At 39.3% G+C, this 23232-nt stretch overlaps 1 protein-coding gene across 4 annotated transcripts in view; it reads right to left on the reverse strand.

The window, feature by feature from the left end:
- kank4 (KN motif and ankyrin repeat domains 4) overlaps positions 1 to 23232 on the reverse strand; it is a 59625-nt gene that overhangs the window by 14737 nt on the left and 21656 nt on the right. For 2 of the 4 annotated variants that reach the window (XM_079840309.1, XM_079840311.1), the window contains exons 2-4: positions 15483 to 15567; positions 3695 to 3764; positions 894 to 3326 (exon numbers count right to left, since the gene is read on the reverse strand). In XM_079840309.1, coding sequence (XP_079696435.1) covers positions 894 to 3326; positions 3695 to 3710 — 2449 coding nt within the window. In that variant the 5' untranslated portion in view covers positions 3711 to 3764; positions 15483 to 15567. The remainder of the gene's footprint in view (positions 1 to 893; positions 3327 to 3694; positions 3765 to 15482; positions 15568 to 23232) is intronic. The other 2 variants (XM_079840312.1, XM_079840310.1) reach the window with 1 other exon arrangement.

Raw genomic sequence — 23232 nt, forward strand, 5'->3', positions numbered from 1 at the left:
TGGCATCTCTGGCTCTCAAAACCTTTGCTTCAAACTTAGTGAGGTCTGTTTTGCACAAAAGAAGCTTGTGTATTGTGTATGAAGTGGTATGTATTCAGATGTATGGGTCAACTTCTTATGTAGAACAGAATAAACTAGCAAGTTTTCAATGTCCGACATGATGTCATTAGTATTAGTTTGGACAATATTAATATATTGACAGCATCTAAAAACGTAACCCTTTTTATTTTGGAACTATACAAATATTTATAAATCATTTGAGGTTTGTAGAATAACAAATTCATGAGGTTCATCATCATTTCTCAATATATTTGCTTGCATGCTACAAATGCAAGCTTTGTGAAACAGGCCTAATACAAGAAACTGACACTAATACCAAAGACCGTTGCACCTGACTCAAAAGCCGCTTTTCCACCATCGAGTCGAACCGTTGTAAGAACGCTATGGAACGGTTCCAGTTATGTTTCCATTTGAGCCTGGTACGGCACGCACGATTACAAACCGTCGGCTAACCGCACTGAGCCACTTAGGATTGGTCACTTGTCTGTTGCCTGGCAACCAGTTTCTCTGTAACTGGCTATTTGAGTGACGTAACACAAATTAATAATACAATTAAAATAAATATCTGTTCATCCTCCATAATTTGGTGGCTATTTACATCTCATATATTAGTAAACCGTTGCATTAACAAAGGCAATGAGCAGCCGCTATCAGCCCCACAGTGGAAAACGAAACTATATCTGTGCCGTCTGGCCTGGATCGGCATGGAATGAAACGTTTAAGCAAAGCCCAACAGTGGAAAAGCGTCTAAATAGATGCTCACATCAGTCATTACTGTACATTTAATGAGCTTGCTAAAAAGGCACATGACTATATATTGAATAAGAACATACCTGATTGTCGTGCAGCCCCTCCTTTCTGAACAGGTGAGTAAAAGGCAGACAGGGCACTAAGGGACCCTCTCAGGTGGCTTTGAATAGAGCTTATTTTGGAAGAATGAGGTTTCTGGGAGCTCTCTCCTTTTGCGTCTTGGCCCCCACTTCCCAGACTGGCCCACTGCTCGTTAAGAAGCCCCTGTATACGATTAACAACCTGACCGATTGCAGCAGGAGAAGCTGTGGCTTCAGATGCCCTTGGAGACTGAAGATGAGGATCCTGTCCTTGTATTTCTCTTGGTTCCTGCTGTGTTTGCAAACCTGAACTTTTTTCTTCTCCTGCTTTGTCGGTTTCTGTGCTTTCAACTCCCTTATTCTCTGCAGATTCTATCTCTTGGACTGTGGGCTTAGGGATTTCATTTTCACTGGCCATAGTCTCAACCATGGCACTTTCTACCATGACATATTCCTCAGTGTCACTCTCTGCAACATTTTCACTGACTTTGGTATCTATAATTTGACTAGACTCATTATCTTTGATATCACCCTCTTGTTCTTTGTCTTTTACTGAGTCTGTCTTCTCTAGCATTTCAGAGACTTCCTGACTACGGTTATCTTCTAGATTATCCTGGATCTCAGTTTCCACTGCCCGGTCACACATGACAATCTCTACCCCAACAATTTTCTCTGCTGTAATGATTTGTGCTAAGACTTCAATGTCCCGAGCTTCTACTATATTTGTCTGAGTGCTTGAGCATTTAGAATCTTTTTCTTTGGGACCCTCAGCTGGTTGAGGTTCTGTTGAGACTCCTCTTTCCAGGACAATTTTGCTGTCTGTACTGACTGATGCATCACACGTGACAACTGGCACAGAAAGCGCCTCTGCCTCGATAGGACCTTGAAGTTCCTGCTCCTTCACTTGGTCAATCAGTTCCTGTATTCTCTCATCTTTTTGTATATTCTTGTCCATCTGTTCCCTCAGTGAAGCATTTGTCTTTTCCAATTCACAACTGGCCTTGCTTAGACTCTCTTCCAAAGTTTTCAGTTTTGCTTCGAGTTCCAGGTTAGTGAGAGGTTTCTGTTCTGCAGGTTGAGCTATTGTATTTTCCGCAATTATAATTACACTTGGTCCCTCAAAAGTCGCAGTATCTTCTTGAGCAGATGTACACTCGGATGTAGCACCTGATTCCTCCGATTCCAGCGTTGACTTTTTATCGTCTAACGAAGTCTCTGAAAATATCTCCTGTTTTTCGGCTTGCTCTGAAAGACTCTTTGATGCTTCTTCTTGAAGTGTAGACTCCTGCAAAAGTCCCTCTGCTTCATCTGGATCTGTTGGAGTTTCTGCTTTGTCTATGAGTATCACTGGGACACACATTGGAGCTGGCACTTTTTCCTTCTCTGACTCTGTATTAGTTACTGGTTCATATTTTTCTGACTCCTGTTCTACAATAACCTGCACCACAGGATTTGGTTCCTCTGACTGTTGTTCTGTGGTTTTGTCAGATTGCATTGCTTTAACCATTTCAAGATCAGCTGCAGTAACTGTGGAAAGGGAGCCAGTATCTTTCTTCTCACTTATAACTGGAGGAACAGCACTGTCTTGCGAATCAGTTTGAGGAACCACATTCTCATTCAACTGCAAAGGGCTCCTTTGTTCAGACTGGTGTTGCTGAATTCTTTGAAGCAGTTGTTCCCTCTCCGTTCTAAGAGAGCATATTTGAGCCCTCAACTCAGGGATGGTCCTGACTTGCTCTTCTAACTCACGCACCCTTTTCAGAGCAGCTGTAATCTGTTGATGCAAGCTGGCCCTGTCTTGGGGAACACTGCCTCTCCTGTCGCCTCCATCCGCTGGTCGAAAAAGCCTTTCAGTTGAGCCATTCTGTGACTGGGAACTCTGCTCATCAGTTGAGTCTGAACCTTTCCTGCGTGGGACATTAACAGGCATGCTGGAGGCTCTTAACAGGTGAGGCCTAACGTTAAGGCCCATGGACTGTTCATTCTGAGATGAGGTCTGAACTTGAGACTCTTCCGCAGCCTTCGGCGAGGCGAGGTAACCACTCCCAGGCTTCTTTGACTGGCTGGCCTGGGAGCTTCCACTGGTGCAACTGCTACCACTAGTGGCATCACTGGCTCGGAACTCAAAAAGCTGCTGGACTTCAGTAACGCGTGACTTGGGTTTGGACCCTAAAGTGGAAGTATTGGCCCATGTATCTTTGGCTAGAGGTCGAGCACCATGCCCAGGAAGGCTGAAGTTGCGTGGCAGTGTGCTGTACTTTGGGCCCCTGTTCTTGCGTTGAATGTGCACCCTCTTGATTGTGTTCCCTTTCTCTATGTCATCTACAAACTTCAGGAAGTCCAGATCCAGGTGAAACCCATAGGGGGTCTCTACAGAATATGGCAGCTGTTTCCTCTGTACTCCACTCTCAGAGGTTTTGGAAGCAAAGCCATTTGCTGAAATACAAGGTACATTATTACACATTTTGCATTCTCTTATTGTAATTCCAATTCAAGTAGCCATTGTATTATTGAGCATATGGAGCATAATTAGCCAAGACAGCAAAACAGTTGATGGTGTTATCACTGTGCAAGGATTATAATGTATTATAACTGTGGATACATTTATTTATGAGACCATACAATTTATTATAAGGTGCATTACAAGACATAATCAATGCATTAAAAATACTTGTATAATTCATTATATATAAAGGCTTTAAGTAAAGTGGTACCCCATTTTTTTGCTGTTAACTATTGCATGAAGATGAGTGGAAGGAATATATTTACATATTTGAAACTGGAAATGACTTCAAACTTCTTACCATTTTTCTTGTCCATTATTTCTGTTTTTGCAGTATCATGGGTGGAATATGTTGTAAACACTGGAAACCTCTAGACAGATCAAAATAAAGATGTACAGAACTAACATTATTACTTTTTATTATTAACCGTCTAACAGAACAGTGACAACAATAATTATATTATGCATATACTGTAGGGCATTACAACAATAATTACATCATGCCTATACTGATTTGCCAATTTCTGTACTAATAACAATCCATACTTCCTGTGCAACATGATTTTTCATTAGTTGTTTGTGCCATTTAAAAACCCCACACCACTATTCAAACCACAGTGACATAGTAGTTCATTCTGTTTAATTTACTCCAGATGGCTCACAGTTTATGTGGGGTTGATTTAGGCAATGGAAAACAATTTTGCCATCTTAGATTTAAGATTCTTCAGGGGCTTACGTAAGGCCACTGATCAAAATACATCATGTTAATACAAAACTGAATACACTCTCAGGCTTCAGGTCTGGAGATCTACTTCCCGAACATTCTCACTGTCCTATCTTGAAGTCATCCTAACTTACTTAAAAGTTGCACACACAAAAAACAATGCAGACAAAAAGACAGTCTCACTTAACAGCTAACTGCTATTTTTGTTTTAGCATGAGGACAATTACTTTTCAGCTGTCACTAAAGACACCCTCAAATTTGTGTTATTCTGAAGCAGCACCATATTGTAGGTTGACATTTGAGCTTTCAATCATACAATCTATGTTAATGATTGCTGTGCCATTTCTAAATGAATATAAGCACTGAAATGCTGTTGGATGCACTTTACACAACTTATTTATTGGAGTCTTTGAGATGTAATTATTTAGTCAAATGATACATTAAATTTGAACCTTCAGCTGGTGAAGACGATCCATCTCAAACCTTTTGCTTTAATGGAACTGTGGTCAAACCCCTCAAGGCATGTTTGCAGATCTTAACTATGTACTGAACTTATGGGAAAAGATTACTCAAAGATGTGTCATCTGGCTCTGATTTCAATGTTGCTTTCTGAGCCAAAGGCTTGGAATTTGAACAGTTTGGAAAAGAATATTCTTCAAAGGTGCAATTTGACTATGTTTCATGAAATCTGGATCATGGGCTGGCTGCTGGATGTCCAGAATCTGGACAGACCGGTATAGGAAAAAAAGAGTTGAAATTCTCAGTACAAAAAAAAGGGGAAAAAAGGAAAAACAGCTGACATATTGGGGCTAAAGTTACAACAACATTTTCACTATTCATCATCAGCCACAGCCTTCTAATGTTTGTACCTGTTGTATGTATTTCACTAAGTACAAGCAAGGATAGAAATATGCTTTGGTTGCATTTAAGAAATGGGCTCTCAGCCATGGTTTGGTTGAGAAGTCAAGCTCTAAGCATTCTGAAGCAGAGTGGCATAACAGTTCCAAACTGCCAACACAGCATTTGGTGATCAGACCATCAATCAACTAGCTTCCATGATTTCCTTTCACAACACATTTACTTTAGAAAATAATGTTTTAAAGTTGATACTACTGTGAAAGAGAAATAGGGTGGTGTGGCATAGTGGTTGGGATGTAAACAGAAGGTTTCTGGTTTGGTCACCACAAAGACCAAGCCATGAGCAATCACTGTTGTGGCCTTGAGCAAGGCATTTAACCCAGGTTTGATCCAAAGGGACTTTTCCCTTTAGTTTGTGCACTGTAAAGTCTATTTAGATAAGAGTACCAGTATCATGGAATAAAATAAATACAATGAAATGAAAAACATAAAATGAAAATTCTGAAAACTGGCTAATTGAAATAAATGTATAAAGTTGACGTTGTAGCTGTAGTTGAAGTACTAAAATGAATAAAACTAAAACTAAATAAAATAAATTTAATTAAAGCTATAAAGATATATTTTTAAAAAATGACAAAATATTGCAACAACAACATAATATCAACATGAAGAATGAAAACAAAAATAAAAACATTCAAAATATTAATATATATTATCATTGTATATAAATAATACTAAAATAACACTGGATTATCCTGACTGAACCCAAGTTTTATGTATAGTTTTGCATTTTGATTTGTTTGTAACGGAGGCAAGCATGTAAACCTCACTGCCCTGGCTCATGAGGCGCACTAGAGACTGTAGTCTTTAGGGTCCTTGTTAACATGTCTGCCTCCTATGTCGGAGACGCCAGTTCGAATCCCGCTCGGAGCAGGTCGAGGTTTAAATTTGGTGCCGTGACTTGGATAGGATGGAGGTTTAAGGGAGTGAGTGTAACGAAGGCAAGCTAGTAAGAGCTGTGCATGTAAACCTCACTGCCCTGGCCTCATGAGGCGCGCTAGAGTATGTTTTTACCGTCCTTGTTAGCGCGACCGCTTCCCATGCCAGAGATGCCAGTTCGAATCCCACTCAAGCGGGTCGTGTAGGACCAGTTACAGTTGTATAAGTTTGTTCATGGTTTTTGAGGATGAGAGCATGTTCTATGACATGTTGGCACCTGCCTAATCTGACAGATGTATTTGCATACAAATACTGAGTTTGATTGGACAGCTATTAAAGGGGTGGTAAACCACGATTTCACTATTCTAACTTTAGCTAACGTGTAATGTTGCTGCTTGAGCATAAACAACATCCGCAAAGTTACAACGTTCAAAGTTTAAAGTAAAGGGAGATATTTGCTTTTAAAGAAATCAGTTTCTAAGGACTACAGCAAACGGCCGCTAGGGACTACTACACATTCACCCAGGTTTTGCTGACATCACCAGGCCCAATATTTACATAAACCCCTCCTCCGGGGAATATGAAATAAGGGGGGCGAGGCAATTTTGTATCGCCGCGGGGAAGCGTTAGTAGGCTGTGTTTTTGCCGCAATGCCGAAGAAACGCTGTTATTTTCATCCGGATTGCAGGTCTGGGGTACTTGCTCTGTTCAGCCTTCATAGGGACGGGGGTGCGTTGCAGAGCGTTTAACATACAGCATGTTATATGCACGTGTGTTTGAGTCAGCGGGGAATCAGGTGCGCGCAGGGCTCCCTGCATCCACCGTCTTCGCGATTTCAATGCCAGATTTGCACAACGTCAGCTGCGTGAAAAAAACACTGCCGGTGCGTGGATGCACGACGCGCGCGCTGCACATTTCACGGAGGACAACACAAACTTCCACAAACTTCGCGAGTTCAATACAGGATATGCACAACGGCTTGTCCTGAAAGCTGGATTTACAAACAGAAGCTGTTCACGGGCCACAACCTGTAAGTCTGATTTATTTTTCATCGATGTGTTTTCCTGTAATAGGTTGTAGCAAGGAAGTAAACAGATGACAACGCTGTTCTGCAAACCAGTCTGTTAAATGCTCATTCATACTTAACGTTATCCGACGAACACCTATCGTTACAAACACTAACGTTAAAATCTCAACAGCGAACCTGGCATTAGTGTAAATGATTCTTTGATTAGAGCTTTTATGTATTGTTTATCTACAGGCATGCTAAACATGGTTCTGTGTGTGATTTGGCTAACTTACTAGTTAAAGCCAGTGCTTAGTGTTTGTTTTGGGTTAGTTCTATAATCGTTCTAAAAATACAAAAGTTAAAGTGCCATTCAGTAGCGATCATTATAGATCCGCAGTCTTTACTCTCGAGGACTGAACAGCTTCTGCTCGATCATCTTCACTAAAATGTTCTGGGTCTGATTCGGGCGGTAAGGGGCGTGACGTTTCCGACGTGCACTGCGGTTAGCGAATCACAACACACTGGGCCAGCTAACCAATCTGAGCCCACTGCGTATTTTTGAGGGACTGGCTTCATACAACCCGGAAAGCATCAGACCGTTTTACAAGGAGGGACAGAGCAGTGTAGAATAAATGTCAAATATATGAAAAATAAGGCAATTTTTTTTAAAACGAAGCATGAACACATGTTACAGTGCACCCCACAAACACAATCAAGCCTTCAAAAGAATGTGTTTTACCACCCCTTTAAGAAAATTATTGTCAGTAGTCATAATGCTAAAGTGCTAAAACTTTGTTTCTGCAATGGTAATTAAGGAAATATTGCGCATCTTAATTAGACTCCTCAGAGTACAAACAGCCTGCATCTATCCCCATGTTTCAAGGCAAAACCCCATAATAGTGTGAGTCTGAGCTTGACTGACAGCTGAATCCCCAGAATCCGACACACTGCAGCAAGCATGGAAAATGTACAGCTTCTTAAGTCCTCCTGGAGAAGAAAGGAACAAGGCAGGGACGGCAGGGGATAAGAGGCATCCCCAACCTAAGAAATGTTTAATGCGATTCAAATACACTGTCTGTCGCTGAGTCTTAATTAGCCAGAGCTGGAATGCAGCTTGTAATTTCTGAGTAAAGTGAGGCCTAGCCGCTTGTCAATTATCCACATGGAACCGAAGAACCCAACACTGCCTATTTAATTAGATACAAAAAAATAGAGAGAGAGTGAATAATTGAGGAAGCAAGTGGGAGAGAGAGAAAAAAGATGGCAAATCAGGGCCACTGGAGAGAAATTACTTTAATAAGAAGACATTCATGCAATCCTCTGTTGGCCTCATTTGCAGGAATCTGTTTTAACTTATCAGTGGTGATATTAGGCTATTTGAGCACAGTATATCTCAAGACTTCAGGTTTCAAGTTTGTCTCAAAATCGCCTTTCCTGTAAATGTTTAGAATCATCTGTTTGCATTGCATCCATTAATTCAATTTGATTGCAAAACCATGCATAATATACATTTAATTGGTTGACCTTTTTATCATGCTTTAGCTCAGATGGCCCAACGGACCATGTACTGGTGAGCTATAATGGAATGTCATTGTTTATTTAGCTATTCACAGAAGATTTAATTCAATATAACTAATCAAATTGCAGTAAAGGAGCGGAAGTGAGGGAAGTAAAACAAATCAATCTCATTTGCAGTCTTTGTAACCATGTAGGGGCAAAATGCAGACACACACACACACACACTGACACACACAATCCACCTGCAACCCTACATGCTCAGCATCTACTGCTGATTAGGAGTGCTGAAGCCTTGAAAAGAAATCGAACCAAACAGAGCCAAAGGCAGCAGAAACCGCCTGAACAGCCAACAAAACAACATCTGTGGGCATTCTCAGGCATGCCAGCTGGACAAGCAGGGAAAGATTGTTAATATTCCACATACCCGTTATTCATGATCCTCACCATAACCCTGTGATTTCAAGTCTTAGGATGCACACGCAGACCTCCGCTGGTGCAGGGGCGAAATCGCGTTCCGGGGGTGGGGGGATTTTTTTTATCCCACCTGTTTACATTCATTTAAGAGATATCCAACTGTGTTTACATTAATACCTCACAGGCATTTCGACCAAGATGTTCATTTGATCGTCATTTGCAGGCAATCTTCACAGAGCATGTGCACAAATATTCATGTGAGTGTTTGAAAGCTAATTATTAATTTGTGTCCACAATATCTATTTTTTCTTTTGCATGTCATGTGCAAGGCGCTGAAGCATATAGCACTCAGGTTCCAAAGACTCTTCACATCTTGATAGCAATCACTAAATTAAGTGGTCTAAATGTATGTATATATATGCATCCGAATGCAATGATACGATGCCCTTCCTGCCTGTAAACATATGTATTTACATACCTCTGCGCACCCTGCTCGTGCAGACATTACATGTCATCACACAGAGTTAGACAGACGTCAGTCAACGAGCACCGCAACCAAAACAGAAGCCACCTTTTACAGTTCCTCATGAACCAAAACAACGAGCTTATGCTGTGCTCACGCCATAACTAGCTACTGTAATTTGAAAGAAATGGAAACCCATGACGTTATAGTTGGAACCATTCGAATTTATGCGTTTCAATGGCGACACTATCAACTCTGAAAATAATCTGCAGCAGTCAGGTGGGTAGCCTATAGGTCAGTACTCTTTAATTAAATAATGTAATTCAATTAAATAGCATTAAATAATGCTATTTCATGCATTCTGACTTATTTACAGTGTTAAAGAGTTGGATTCACATGTTAAAAATGGCCAAAAATAAATAAATAATAATAATAAAAACGAGTTGGACATATGATTGAGTATTTCTGTGCCAAATAAACTCCTTCAGGATTTAAACAAGTTTCGGAAAGTTTTTATTTTTTCTGAGTATGGCCCTATATGATGTCATAAAGGGCGGAATTCCTTGTATGGGCACTTCTCCTGGATTAGCGCGTGTGCACATCAACCAGAGCGAGAGCAAGAACACGCCCATCAACAAGCTTCGTTTCGGGTTACACAAGCCGTCGGCAGCGCTGTCATTTTGTTTTTAGACCATGAAATCAACAATGTCACTAAAGAAGTGTGTTTTTGGTTGTGAGGGAAAGAAAACCATGTTCAGCTTCCCAAATAACCCAGCGTTACGGAAACAGTGGATGTTTTCCCGGAGCAGCAACAGAGTTCTGCAAGTGTGTTTGTTTGTTCCTGGTAATGAGTCGAAACTGCAAGCAGTGAGTGAAACGGCATCAAATGTCTGTTTTGTTGGCAATAGCCGTATAAGTGCATATACGTAATGTAAACAACACGAATGTATAGTGAATCGAAAGTTATCCAGGGATAATGCCATGATATATTGTGTGTGTGTTTTTGCTCATGACTATTAAAGATTTTTAGTTGTCCAGCCACTGGAACTGGACACTGGAAATCTGGCAATTAGATGTTTTAATGGAAATTATCTACATAAAAAATTAAGTTACTGTACTCTGCCTTTGTATTGTCTGCAAAAAGTCACACCAAAGTAAATGACAGTAACGTCCACATTGTCAATATTTGGTTGCTGATCACCATTTACAAAATTATTATAGTAACACCTGTATACAATCTAGTGACCATGGAATTTATTTTGGATGATTTAAAATTGCTTTTTAAAATGGAGCAGGTTGGTCGCCTATTCATTGGATAGCTGACTAGCCAATTTATGCTATAGGCTGCTAGCTAGCTTAACAAAGTAGATAGCGATCTATCTAATTTGTTAGTCTAATGCATCTTTTGTATTACACAATTTCTTACCTTGATGTCTACATTTCAAAGTCATCCTTAAACGCTATTAGTAAAAACAACTACTCAACTATTTGTTTTACCTACACTTTTATTCAGGTATCGTGTGTGTCAGAAGTGCTTCAGTGACAGATGAATGACACAGGCCACACTGTAATTTAAACGCAACAAACTTTAATGGAAAGTAAAACAAAGGCAGACTACCGTAACTCCAGGCCAACACAGTAACTTATAAACATTAGCAGAGTCTCCTAACTCAATTTGAGCGTTATAAAACAAAGGCAAAGAACAGTAACTGGTGTCACGGTGTTCTGTCTTGGTTTCCCCTGGGCTTTTGGAAGTTACTGTTAAGACAATCCATTATTTTCTCGATAAAACAACAGAATTGACTCCAGATACTTATCCACATGATAAAGGAGGTCTTGAATGTCCCAAAAATATCAATAACTATAATCAATAAGTTACTGCCTTTAGCCTTTGTAGGGCAGAATACTACTCTATAGGTACTCAAGATTAAAATGAGGTTGGAAGAAACTGTGTGTGTTATGTACCCTTTAAATTATTTATGTTCATTATTATTGTAATGTTATGTGCTTTAAGACATGAGGTAGTTTAACGCCGTCTCTCGTGACGGTTTTGTTTGCTCCCTGCTGAACACGTTCATGTGTTTCAAAGGAGACGTGGCTTTGGAGAGCGCTCTGAAGGGAGGGTGAAATCTAAAGCTTTCAAAACTAGCTCACTATTGCTAGCCTCTCTGAAAATTGGCTACCCTACCTTTAATATAATTGTATTTTGTACATCAGTTAGTTCTGTTAAGCCTGGAACACACCAAGCCGACGGTCGGCCATCGGGCAGTTTTCGTGCATCGGCCAACTAAGTTTTCTCGGTGTGTTCCGCATTGTCGGCTGACGTTGGTCCTCGTCTGCTATTTTTCAGCCAATTCGACATGTTGAATCGACGTCGGCGCTTGTCGATCAGTCGGGCCATCTGATCATTCTGATTGGCTGTTCAGCTAGTGAACCAGTGCACGAGAAAAAAAAAATAGAAGTGATCGTCTGTGGTGAGCGAGATTATGAGGTGCTTTGTTTATATCCCTGTAGCTCTTCCGGTTTCCCGCTTTGAATAACGGAAACAGACTACTGCCACCAGCTGGTACAGAAAGCTATTTACTCTAACGCAGGCGCAGAACAGATGTGCTACTTGGCCGTCGGATGTCGAGCGTCTGCTTGGTGTGTCAGGGTAACTTTGGACCCAGACGCTGCCGACGTGAGCCAACTCAGCAGTCTGCTTTCGTGGCCACTAGTTGGTCAGTGTCGGTTTGGTGTATTCCTTGCTTTACTCGCATTTGCTGAGCAGTGTTCAACAGAGACTGCCAGGTTACATTAGCAGTGTCTTACTTCAGAGGCTGCACCCTCCAGAGGTCTCATTTGATGGCCACATACGTCATTGAGGCAGCCTCATTTCAGAAAAGTAACATTTACATTCCAAATGACAGTAAATATATATATATATACATACACTCACCTAAAGGATTATTAGGAACACCTGTTCAATTTCTCATTAATGCAATTATCTAATCAACCAATCACATGGCAGTTGCTTCAATGCATTTAGGGGTGTGGTCCTGGTCAAGACAATCTCCTGAACTCCAAACTGAATGTCAGAATGGGAAAGAAAGGTGATTTAAGCAATTTTGAGCGTGGTATGGTTGTTGGTGCCAGACGGGCCGGTCTGAGTATTTCACAATCTGCTCAGTTACTGGGATTTTCACGCACAACCATTTCTAGGGTTTACAAAGAATGGTGTGAAAAGGGAAAAACATCCAGTATGCGGCAGTCCTGTGGGCGAAAATGCCAAACACAGTATTAGTATGGTGTTCCTAATAATCCTTTAGGTGAGTGTATATAAAGAGATTATAGTAATTTATGCCTCAAGAAGAATAAGAGTGAATTTTATAATGGTTACTTTTCTGAAGTGAGACACAGCTATTGTTATGCCAGTAGGTGGCATCAAGTGACCGAATATGCCTCCTTCCTTTAGTATTTGAAAACCATAGGTCAAAATATTAGTAGACAGAGAGAGAGTAGTATGTCCAAATTCACAGTATTCGAATAACGTAGGCGTACCTTGTACCTTGATTACCTACTACTTTCGCTGAGATCCTGGAGTGTGCATTCGATGGACAATTTTCTATCCCATGAAGCCACTAGAAAGGAGTTGTGAATTGCAGATTGCAGTGAAGTGATTGAACTGACAGCATGGCAAATAGTTAGTTTTCATTCATACTACCCATATTCATACTATATAGAACATACTTTATTAACGGTCGGACGCAAAGTACGTTTCAAACCAAATCTAGTACCTGCTAGAAAATGTGCAATGTATAATGCAGCTACAGTCTTTATGAGTGAGTCATTGAATCAATGCATCATTCACACACACTGATTCATTCAAAACATCGATTTAATCAGCAACGAAACACCACTGCGGTGTATTTGCTCTGAGATGCCCAGCGGATGATTCTGCTTGGACTTAATTTGGAACTATTTTCTGTGGTACAGCACAAATACACAATACTTTGTCTAAAATGTATTATTGACTTCTTGTATATAGAACTGTTAGCAAAAGCAGTATCACACTCAATCATTTTCCCTCACGTCTATGCTTGTGCCAAAAATGTGCTCCGATTTCCTCTCTAATGGTCACGATCATCTCCCACACTTTTCTTTTCCCAGTAGCTCAACTCTTTTCCAGCTCTTTTACTGCTCTCATCTAATGACAATAAACAGATAGCAAGTGGGCTGCCTGACAGGAAGCAAAACCTCGCTGCACTTCCCCTCCTTGATGGTTCTAGATCTACACACAAATGGCTCTGCAAAGCTTCAGACATCTGGAGGAGGTAGAGAACACAGAACATCTGTCCTGCTGAGATGAGAGGAGGCCTGGAGAGAACAACGCTGGAATGAAGGTTGGACCACCAGTGAGAAAACGTTTCTGTATTACGGTCTTGTTCAATGTAAACGATGAGTGACATAGACGCTATACACATGGTAACAGATTCTTATATTTTAATAATGGTTGTCCACATTTTTTTTATTTGAATAAGTAATAGCAGGCATAAATTACGTACAGGTCAGAAGATATGACCAAATACTTCAAATGTTTACAATTTTATTTTTATATCACTTATATCATTTTAATTTTAATATATGACTTTACATTTACATTTAATTTATACATTTGGCAGACACTTTTATCTTGCTTTTCACATTGCATTTAAGAAATTTCATCAGTTTCATGCTTTCCCTGCAAATCGAACCCATGACCATGACATTGATAATGCCATGCTCGATTATATTATATTATATTCATTATATTGTAATATATATTATATTATAAATAATGATATATTATTATATCATTTATATTATATTATTGATTTTATAAATTAGCCTGTTAACCTGACAGTTCTAATTTTAAGTGCATATCCACGAATACGTACGCATTTAATTTAATTACTTCCTGTTTGAAAAGATAGCAACAAGGGCCTTGGTTTATCCCTCAACCCTTATCCACAACGTGTTTGGTCGGGTGACTGAGTGAGATCAAATAACAGAAAGAGAATGTGCGAGATATAGAGCTTTCATTAAGGATGTGAAGCAAATGACTATAAATTATTCAGTAATACCCTGATTGCAACGCTACAAGCAGACGAGTCCGAGGTTTCTCTCTTGATTACAGAGCGAGAAAGCAATATATGAGGCTGAGAAGAAGAAACGGAGACAGAAAAAAAGTCTAACCATTCAAAAATGCAAAGGTGTTTTCTTGAGGTGCACACCGAGAACACTGAAGTGAAGGGGGAAGGGATACACGGATACAGGGAGATGACAGAGAGGGGCTGGTGGCGACAGAGAGGAGGGGGGTTATTGAGCTCCAGCAAGTGACAGCCAGGTGCTAGCTCTGTCTGTGTGGATCATTCACATCCCACAGGACCCACAACAGCAGACACATACGTACAGCCAGATTCCAACAGAGATAACACCGATGCCCCATATTGATAATCATTTACAAATGCCAAAAATGTTCTAGGCTGCAGAGTCAAACACATGCTGAGAGCCAGGCTAATCCACATTTTATACATATATTAAACACCTAGTGGCTTGCAATCGCTCTCAATAAAAACGCACATATGTGCACACACACATATCAAAACAAATGCACAATACTCTCATTAGATGCTGCTTTCCTTCCGTCTTCCAGGGGGCTCCAGAAAAACAACACTATTTCAATGCATCATGAAGATCTCTTCACTATATGCCCAAATAATTACATTAAGCAAGGTCTATACACACATTCACACACACACACACACAAACAAATAATGGAGAGGAGATGAGCTGGCTATATGCCTGAGAGGGGAAAAAAAGCCCGGCAGTTATTCCTGCACTGCAGTAATAGCAGCAACAGAGTCATTTAAAAACCCAGCGACACAGTCCAAGCACACATGTATGTACAGACACATACACACACATGAAAAAACACAGAGCGCAATGACAGGCTGAGATTCTCACCTCTACTAACGTGCTACATGCATCCCAGAGCTCGTAAGTGTGTGTGCATCATCGTGAGAGATGGGAAATGATAGAGAGACAGAAAGAGAAGGAGAGGAAGACAGATAGGGAGAGGGAGAAACAGAGATACAGCCCCAGAGTGACAGAGAGAGGTGGGGGAGGAAAGGAATTCCTCTTACCTAGCATGTGCCGTGAATGCTGCTCCCCTCCCGTCTACCAAAAACATGCAAGAAGACCCCTCCCTTCCTTTCTTTGAACTTCAACCTGATAACGCAAGGAAAAAAGAGGGGAGATGGATTTGATTGCTAAGGAAATATGTTACGGATATATATATATATATAAATGAAATTTTATGAAATGTTATAAATTCCTGTGATGGCAAAGCTGAAAATTTCAGAAGCTATTACTCCAGTCTTCAGTTTCACATGATCATTTAGAAATCATTCTAGTATGTTGATTTAGTGCGAAAAGTAAAAAAAAAAATATTATTACCAATGCTGAAAACAGTTGTGCTGTTTTATATTTGATACCTGAGCAAATATATTTGATACATTTTTTCAGGCTTTATCGAATAGAAAGTTCAAAAGCACTGATTTGAAATATAAATCTATAACGTAAATATCATAACTGTCACTTTCGATTAGTTTAATGTATCCTTGCACTATATATAAAAACTGACCCCAAAATTACATTTTAAATTCTAAAAATGTGTTCTGTTTTCCAGTAAAATATCTAAACATTGTTCAAAGCAGATACATCTTATGAAGCATAAATAAGATCATAATAATTGTTTTCGGAGAATATAGCTTGTTTAAGTGTGAAATATGTAAACAATTTTATTCTGAAAAATATATGCTTAAAAACTATATGAAAAATAATCTTAATTCAAGATGTATTCTCAACATAATAAGATATACGAAATTAAATGCATCTTGTTAAAGGGATAGTTCACCCAAAAAAGAAAATTCTGTCATCATTTAGTCGCGCTCAAGTTGTTTCAAACCTGAATTTCTTTCTTCTGCTGAACACAAAGGAAGAATGTTTGTAACCAAGCAGATCTCGGCAGCCATTTAAAAAATACTATGGTAGTCAATGGCTGCTGAGATCTGCTTGGTTACAAACATTCTTCCAAATATCTTCCTTTGAGTTCAGCAGAAGAAATAAATTCAGGTTTGGAACAACTTGAGCGTGACTAAACGAAGACAGAATTTTCATTTTTGGGTGAACTATCCCTTTAAGGATGTTTAGATATTTCACTGGAAAACAAGACAAAAATACTGAAGAAAATGAGTTTTACAGTGCATAGATACTGGACAGGCAATTTATTTTGCTATGGCGAGATATTGGTCCTGGAGGAAAAGAAAAACATCTAACACAAGGAAGAAAAGGCATCAAAGATGAGTAAGAAAAGTGAGAAAACAGTTCTCATACGCTTTTGAAGGTTCAGTTCACTGCTGCTGTAACTCCCCCTGCCCTCCTTTTGACACAGAGCATCTGAGAATTGAACTGACGACGACCTGAGCCTCCGATGAAATGACCCATGGAGGGGAGGTCTCTTAATTTCTCACCCTCTTTCCTTGTGTATTTTATCTCCTTACATTCTCTCTCCCCTTCAATAACTCTCTCTCCCTCAATAACTCTGTTCTTAAAAAGTTGTGTTTTATTGCTGAAGCTAACTCTCCTCCCTCTCTCCCCGTAGCCCCAGGAATATGTCAAAATTGTGTGTGTGTGTGGGTGGGGGGGGGGGGGGGGGTTATGAACACTGTAATCGTTAGTACTGGGTGGAGGTTAACCATTAACAATGCACCAGATCTCCACCACAACTAATCTTCTCCTAACACTTGCCAGGAGTGCAGCTGCTCATTTGTTGAGGTGCAAGCCACATTAACATTCAGGGCTTTACAATAATCATTATGGGCTTAAAGAAATAGTTCACTGAAAAATGAAATGTTCTTGTTGCTCCAAACATGACCTTCCATCTTCATGGAAGACAAAAGATTTTTTCTTTCAAGAATAACCTGCTCACTCTTTTTAATGTAATTCAATTTAATGAAGCCAAAATGACAATAAAAACATAATAAAAAAAACATAAAAGTGGTCTCTATGACTCATGCTTCATATTCCAATTCTTTTGAAGCAATGTTTTGTGAGAAGCAGACTGAAATTTAAGGTTTGTTATTCAATTATGACATTCACCCTAGTTCTCCTCGGATCGTTCATAAGAGTTCAAGAGAGAAATAGATATGTCCAGTTCTAGAACAAAATATTCTAGCAGATGTTTTGCTTCACAAAAACAGTGGTTGATCCATTTAAAAACAGGACTGATTTAGTTCTCATCTTGCAAACACAAAAATCCAGATGATTTTAAAGGGTTTATATATATATATATATATATATATATATATATATATATATATATATATATATATATATATATATATATATATATATATATATATATATATATATATATATTATTTTTGTTTCTCTCATCATTTTTGTCCATCCACTATAGGTAATCAATGCTTAAAGGCACAATATGTAATTTTCACCGCTAGGGGTCGCTTATTCAAAACAGAGGCGTAGCTTGATGACGCCTTGATTTCGCGGAATTATGGGAGTTGTTGTCTTCACCTCTACATCCGGTGGAAAAGAATCTGATGGGACTTGGGCAGAAATCATATTCATGATTGAGCTAATGTATTAACGATTTATTAACATTACTGTAGTATGACGCAGGGTGGAGCTGAAAGCTGTTCAGGCGTGGAACGAGGCCGTTGGAGCGATTGCTAACAAGAGATACAAGTGTGACACACGGCTCGAGAGCAGTGGAGCTTTTATTATGCCAGGCGACCACTTCCGCTTCTTCCAGTCATGCGTATGTGGGGTAACGCAGTGCTGTTTTATCATATTAGAAACATTAGAGTGTTGTTGAAAGTTATGTTATAATGCTACACTGTGCATTTGCTCGGCAGTTCCTATGACACATTTGTTGCACACTGCAGTAAGCTAGATCATGGTACTCGCGGATCACGATCACGAAATCACGAAAACGAGTTTAAACAATAAGACTAAAGGTGATAATACATGGGGCAACTTTTTTGAGCAATGTTGATGGGCAATGTTACAAAGCAATGTTGCTTGGCCACTTTCCCATTGGGAATGGGCAACAAATTACTATCTGGATACTTTAGATCGGTCATGGGCCCTGTGTCTTACCTGTTTGTCCGTTGACGGCAACATTGCCTACACTGGTCCACTGTGAAAAAAAAAGGTTCTATATGGCACCAAAAATGGTTCTTGGCTCGTAATCATAGGGGAACCTTTTTAAGTGCTGTATAGCAAACAATTTTGATGCTTCAGTGGTTCTTCAGCGGTTCTTCAGAGGTTCTTTGACTAAGGTGCTATATAGCACCGCTAACTAAGGTGCTAAATAGCACTGCTACCATATACAGAACATGTTAAGATATGATGCTATATAGCACCAAAAGTGGTTCCTCAATGATCACGACGAAGAACCATTTTTGGTGCCATATAGAACCTTTTTTTTTTAGAGTGTAGTTACATTTCTCAAAAATTTGCCCTGTGTATCATCACCATAACTGTGTTGAGCTATTTATCTGTCAGTGAATGTATCCAAACAGTTGCTCCCCTGTCTGATAAAACACATAATATATTAAAGCGTTTTTTTGGTGTTTCCATGGTTTCTACAAAATAAAACTGGAAACCGAGGGTAACGTGGCTATGATGTCATTGATGCAATGCACAGACACCAGTGCTTAATTTGAGCCGGATCTTGCCGGATCCTGTTCCGGAAAATGTCAGATTTTGGATTTTGCGTTCCGGCATTTGTTTTTCAAACACATTTTAAACGAGCGGAGCAGAGCGAGCGCAGGTTAATCGAGATGTATTTGAAGGTTATGTTTTGCTATTGGCCCACAGCATATATTTTTTTGATCAGCTTTCCTAAGTTCAAAATCATTCTCATTGGTTGGTGCTTACTGCTTATTCTAGATGAGTCCCCAGCACGTTTACATCAAGTAAATTCATAATTTTTTTCTAAAATACATAAAGTGGCCGGTGAACTGGGAGAAGAATAGAGTAAACTTTATTGTTTCATACACAATGTAGGCCATCTGGTATGAATAAAAACTTCATCAAAATTATAATTGAAATGATTATTATTGCAGCTTCCATAGACATCAGTGAATGGAATTGGAAGTGAACAAATTACAGGCTAAATGTATTTATGCACAAATCAGATCTGAGAGGGAAATGCCCCATTTTGCCCCCTCGTGGTGCCGGCCCTGAGGCAATGACGTCATCGGTGAGAAAATATCCCTGATCAGATCAACTAAATGATTTTTGGTCTCAATGCTAAATATGTGACAGAATAATACACTAGGCTGTAGTTAGGGCCATGCAGAAACTTGTGAACGATGCTCTTACACAGTTGTGCCTTCACCGTTTAGTGACGTCATTTTATGTTCCGGGAAAACGGAAGTTGTATGGTCAGTGTCGGTCACAACGCCTTTTAAATGCTGTTTTTGATCTGGCAATGATTCATTTACAAATTAAGCACTGTACACTGGTCAACAAAATATATCAAATTTTTCTAGTGGTTTTTGGGTATTTTAATACAAAAATCTTACATACTGTGCCTTTTTTTAAAAAGTACATAAAGACATTGTAGTTATAAGCTTGAATATAGGCTTTAATAGATGTACAAACAGGATGAAAGAATGTTTTAAATATTTTCATTTTTGTTCTGAAGATGAATGAACGTTTTATGGGTTTGGAATGACATGACAGTGAGTGATGGAATTTGTATTATCCTTTGTTTGGTATGTGTACGTGACAAAAGAAACCGAAATAAATCACATCTTTATATTTTACATTGCATGATCAACTCACTAGCATCATGGCTCTGAATACCATGATTATAAAGGTCTAAAAAACAGGGTACTTAATTGTATACTGAGATGATCCCACAGATAAGCCATCTTGTATTCTTGTCACAGATTATGCTATGGAGTGCTCCTTTTGCCTTTTTCATTTGGAGCAAACAAATTGAAGTGGCCCCTTAAGGAGGAAGCTATTCAACTCTGCAATGTGCTTGAGAGGTCTGTCTAATCACAGAATTGAGATGACCTGCCATGACCATATTTCACTTGTGTCCAGAGTGAGTCATCGTCAAGTGTCAGAGGCCAGATTAAAAGCAGACTTGAAGAAAGGAGGTGTTGAGTGCTCAGCATATCTAGTGTACACTGGCAGTGAAATGCACCCTGTAGCCATAAAATGCTCTTCCTACTTCAGTCAACAGGGGCCTTGCAGACACTAATAAAAGCGAGCATTCAAACATGCATACAAAACTCACGTATTCTCACTCTATCTGATGCATATACAGACAGACATCTTACATTCACACTTCTAAAAACACAGACATGCTGTAAATGTGATGCATGGATAAATCATTTATTTTGATTTCATGGCTACTTTAATCTTCAAAAGTCTGAATATTTACTCCTGCTGTTCCTTTGACTGTCTCATGGCTGAATTAGAGGAAAACGTGTGTAAACATACTCAGAGCCCCTTCATTTTACACGCGAGCTGGCACTCAATACACACAAACATGCACACGTTCATTAGCACGGTTGTTGGCTGTGGGTCTAAAGGAGAGAGCGAGAGTGAGCATATAAGCAATCTATATCAGTAATGTTCGTAAAATAGGTCACATAAATACCCCACGCCAAAACACAGTCATCTTTATCAGCCATAAAAGCTGACAACTTTATACAGTACAGGGCTGTGTGCACACACTTGAGAAACTTATGGCCCTATCTATTATTTCAAGGTCCGGTAAAGCTGCAGGATATCATATCTGCCCTAACATATGTCAGACTCACATATTTGCACATTTTTACTGCATATTTTTCCATGTATAGTGTTAACAGTCTCAGCCTCAGACGGCATGCTCACAGACCGCCCAGAGGCTGTTCATTCAGTTATGGTTGCAAAATAATCACGATGAGAAACTATGATCACATTTTCTGCTGCCTTTTTTCAGTGTTCAATTACATTTTTCCCCAATGACAGTCTATTTTAGTATAATTGTTCAGTTAAACCCACACATAAACGGCGTTTAAAAACAAACCAAATAATGATAAGTTGCTTTGTACTGTATGTCAATCAGATTGTCTTGAAGACTGTTTCAACAATGTATCAATAATGAATGCAAAAAAACTAAACAAAAAAAAAACTGGACCCAATTGAGTTTTATTATATGGACTAAAAAACACTAAGACATTTTTTTTGTGTGTCAAACAGCTTTGGAACGACATGAGAGTGGATAAATAATGATAGAACTATCACTTTTGGGTGAACTATCCTTTTAAGAGCATAATAGCTGTTGCTATCTAAGTGTATTTATTGTGCAAGTATTGTATGAAAATAAAAATATATAACAATATCCACTTTAGAGTGTGTAGAAATCATTTCAAGACATAATGTAAGAGCCAAAATGGAGGCAATACCTTCACCACTTGTGCAAATAATGCTACTAAAATGCTACAGTAAGTAACAACAAATAGTGATCTAAGCCAATACAAAAAAATTTTTCCAACAGAAACAGCAGCCTCCTGCAAAGACAATTGGTGCAGACCGCACATGTTCCTCTGTACAAACATAGGTTCAGTAAACACAATGTAACCTGTTCTAACACTTGCAGCTGCCCTGAAGCTTTCCAATACTGTATACAGTATAGGAAAATGCTACTTTGTCTGATAAGATTTTTTCAGGCTAGAATGCTTGTTCTTATTTTGCCAATTTTTATTATCATTTTACTTAGAGAATAACCTATTTTTTCAGGCAGACGTTTTCAAACTACAGAGTACAATAGAGGCACGTGTTACTTGTTGCAGATAGCAAGAACTTTTGGGCCAAATGTAGAAGATAGCTGTCACATCTGGCCTATATGGCATGGCTGAGCACATGTGGGCCAAATCTCACCATATATACTATATGTTTTGCCAGGGCTTTACAGAACTCAACCATACAAGAATTACATATAAGGTTCACATAAGGGACACATTTATTTTTATTATTTATTTGTCTCTCTATGGGTGGAATTATGGCACTGTTTTGGTTTAGTTCTGGCTAAAAAGAAGTGGACCAGATTTGGGCCAGAAAACACAATCTAATATGGGCCGCACTTCATCTGTTTATTTGGGGAAGATCTATACCAAAGGAAATTTGCCCAGTCAGCAGAGCTGTTCCTGTAAACCTCACTCCCCTGGCCTCAAGAGGTGTATTTGCAACTGATGCTAAAGGCTGCAGTCTTTAGCGCCCTTGTTAGTGTGCCCGTCTAACATGCCGGAGATGCCGGTTCGAATCCCGCTTGGAGTAGGTTGAGTAGGACCTGTTGCATTAGCATGCTAAGTCTGTCGCGGGATAGGGATAGTTCACCAAAATATTAAAATCAGCCCATGACTCACCCTCAAGTCATCCTAGGTGTGTACAACATTATTCTTTCAGATGAATACAATCTGAGCTATATTTAAAAAAATATCATGGCTCTTCCAAGCTTTACAATGGCAGTGACTGGCTGTTTCTGTCCATAAAAGTGCACCACACGGCTCCGGGGGGGTTAATAAAGGCCTTGTGAAGTGAAGCGATGGGTTTGTGTGAGAAAAATATCCATATTTAAAACTTTACAAACTGTAATCTATAACTTTCACTAACTGTATGCACGTTCACAAGAGACTGGCAGAGGATATAGCAAAACAAAACTTATATGCAAAACAAAGCATATTACGAATGCCAGTCTCTCGTGAACACACGTACGACAGTTAGCGGAGGTTAGAGATTACAGTTTGTAAAGTTTTAAATATGGATATGTTTCTTACACAAACCCATCACTTCGCTTCAGAA

The sequence above is a fragment of the Gobio gobio genome, assembly GCF_949357685.1.
Source record: "Gobio gobio genome assembly, chromosome: 17".
NCBI classification, from domain to species: Eukaryota; Metazoa; Chordata; class Actinopteri; order Cypriniformes; family Gobionidae; genus Gobio; species Gobio gobio.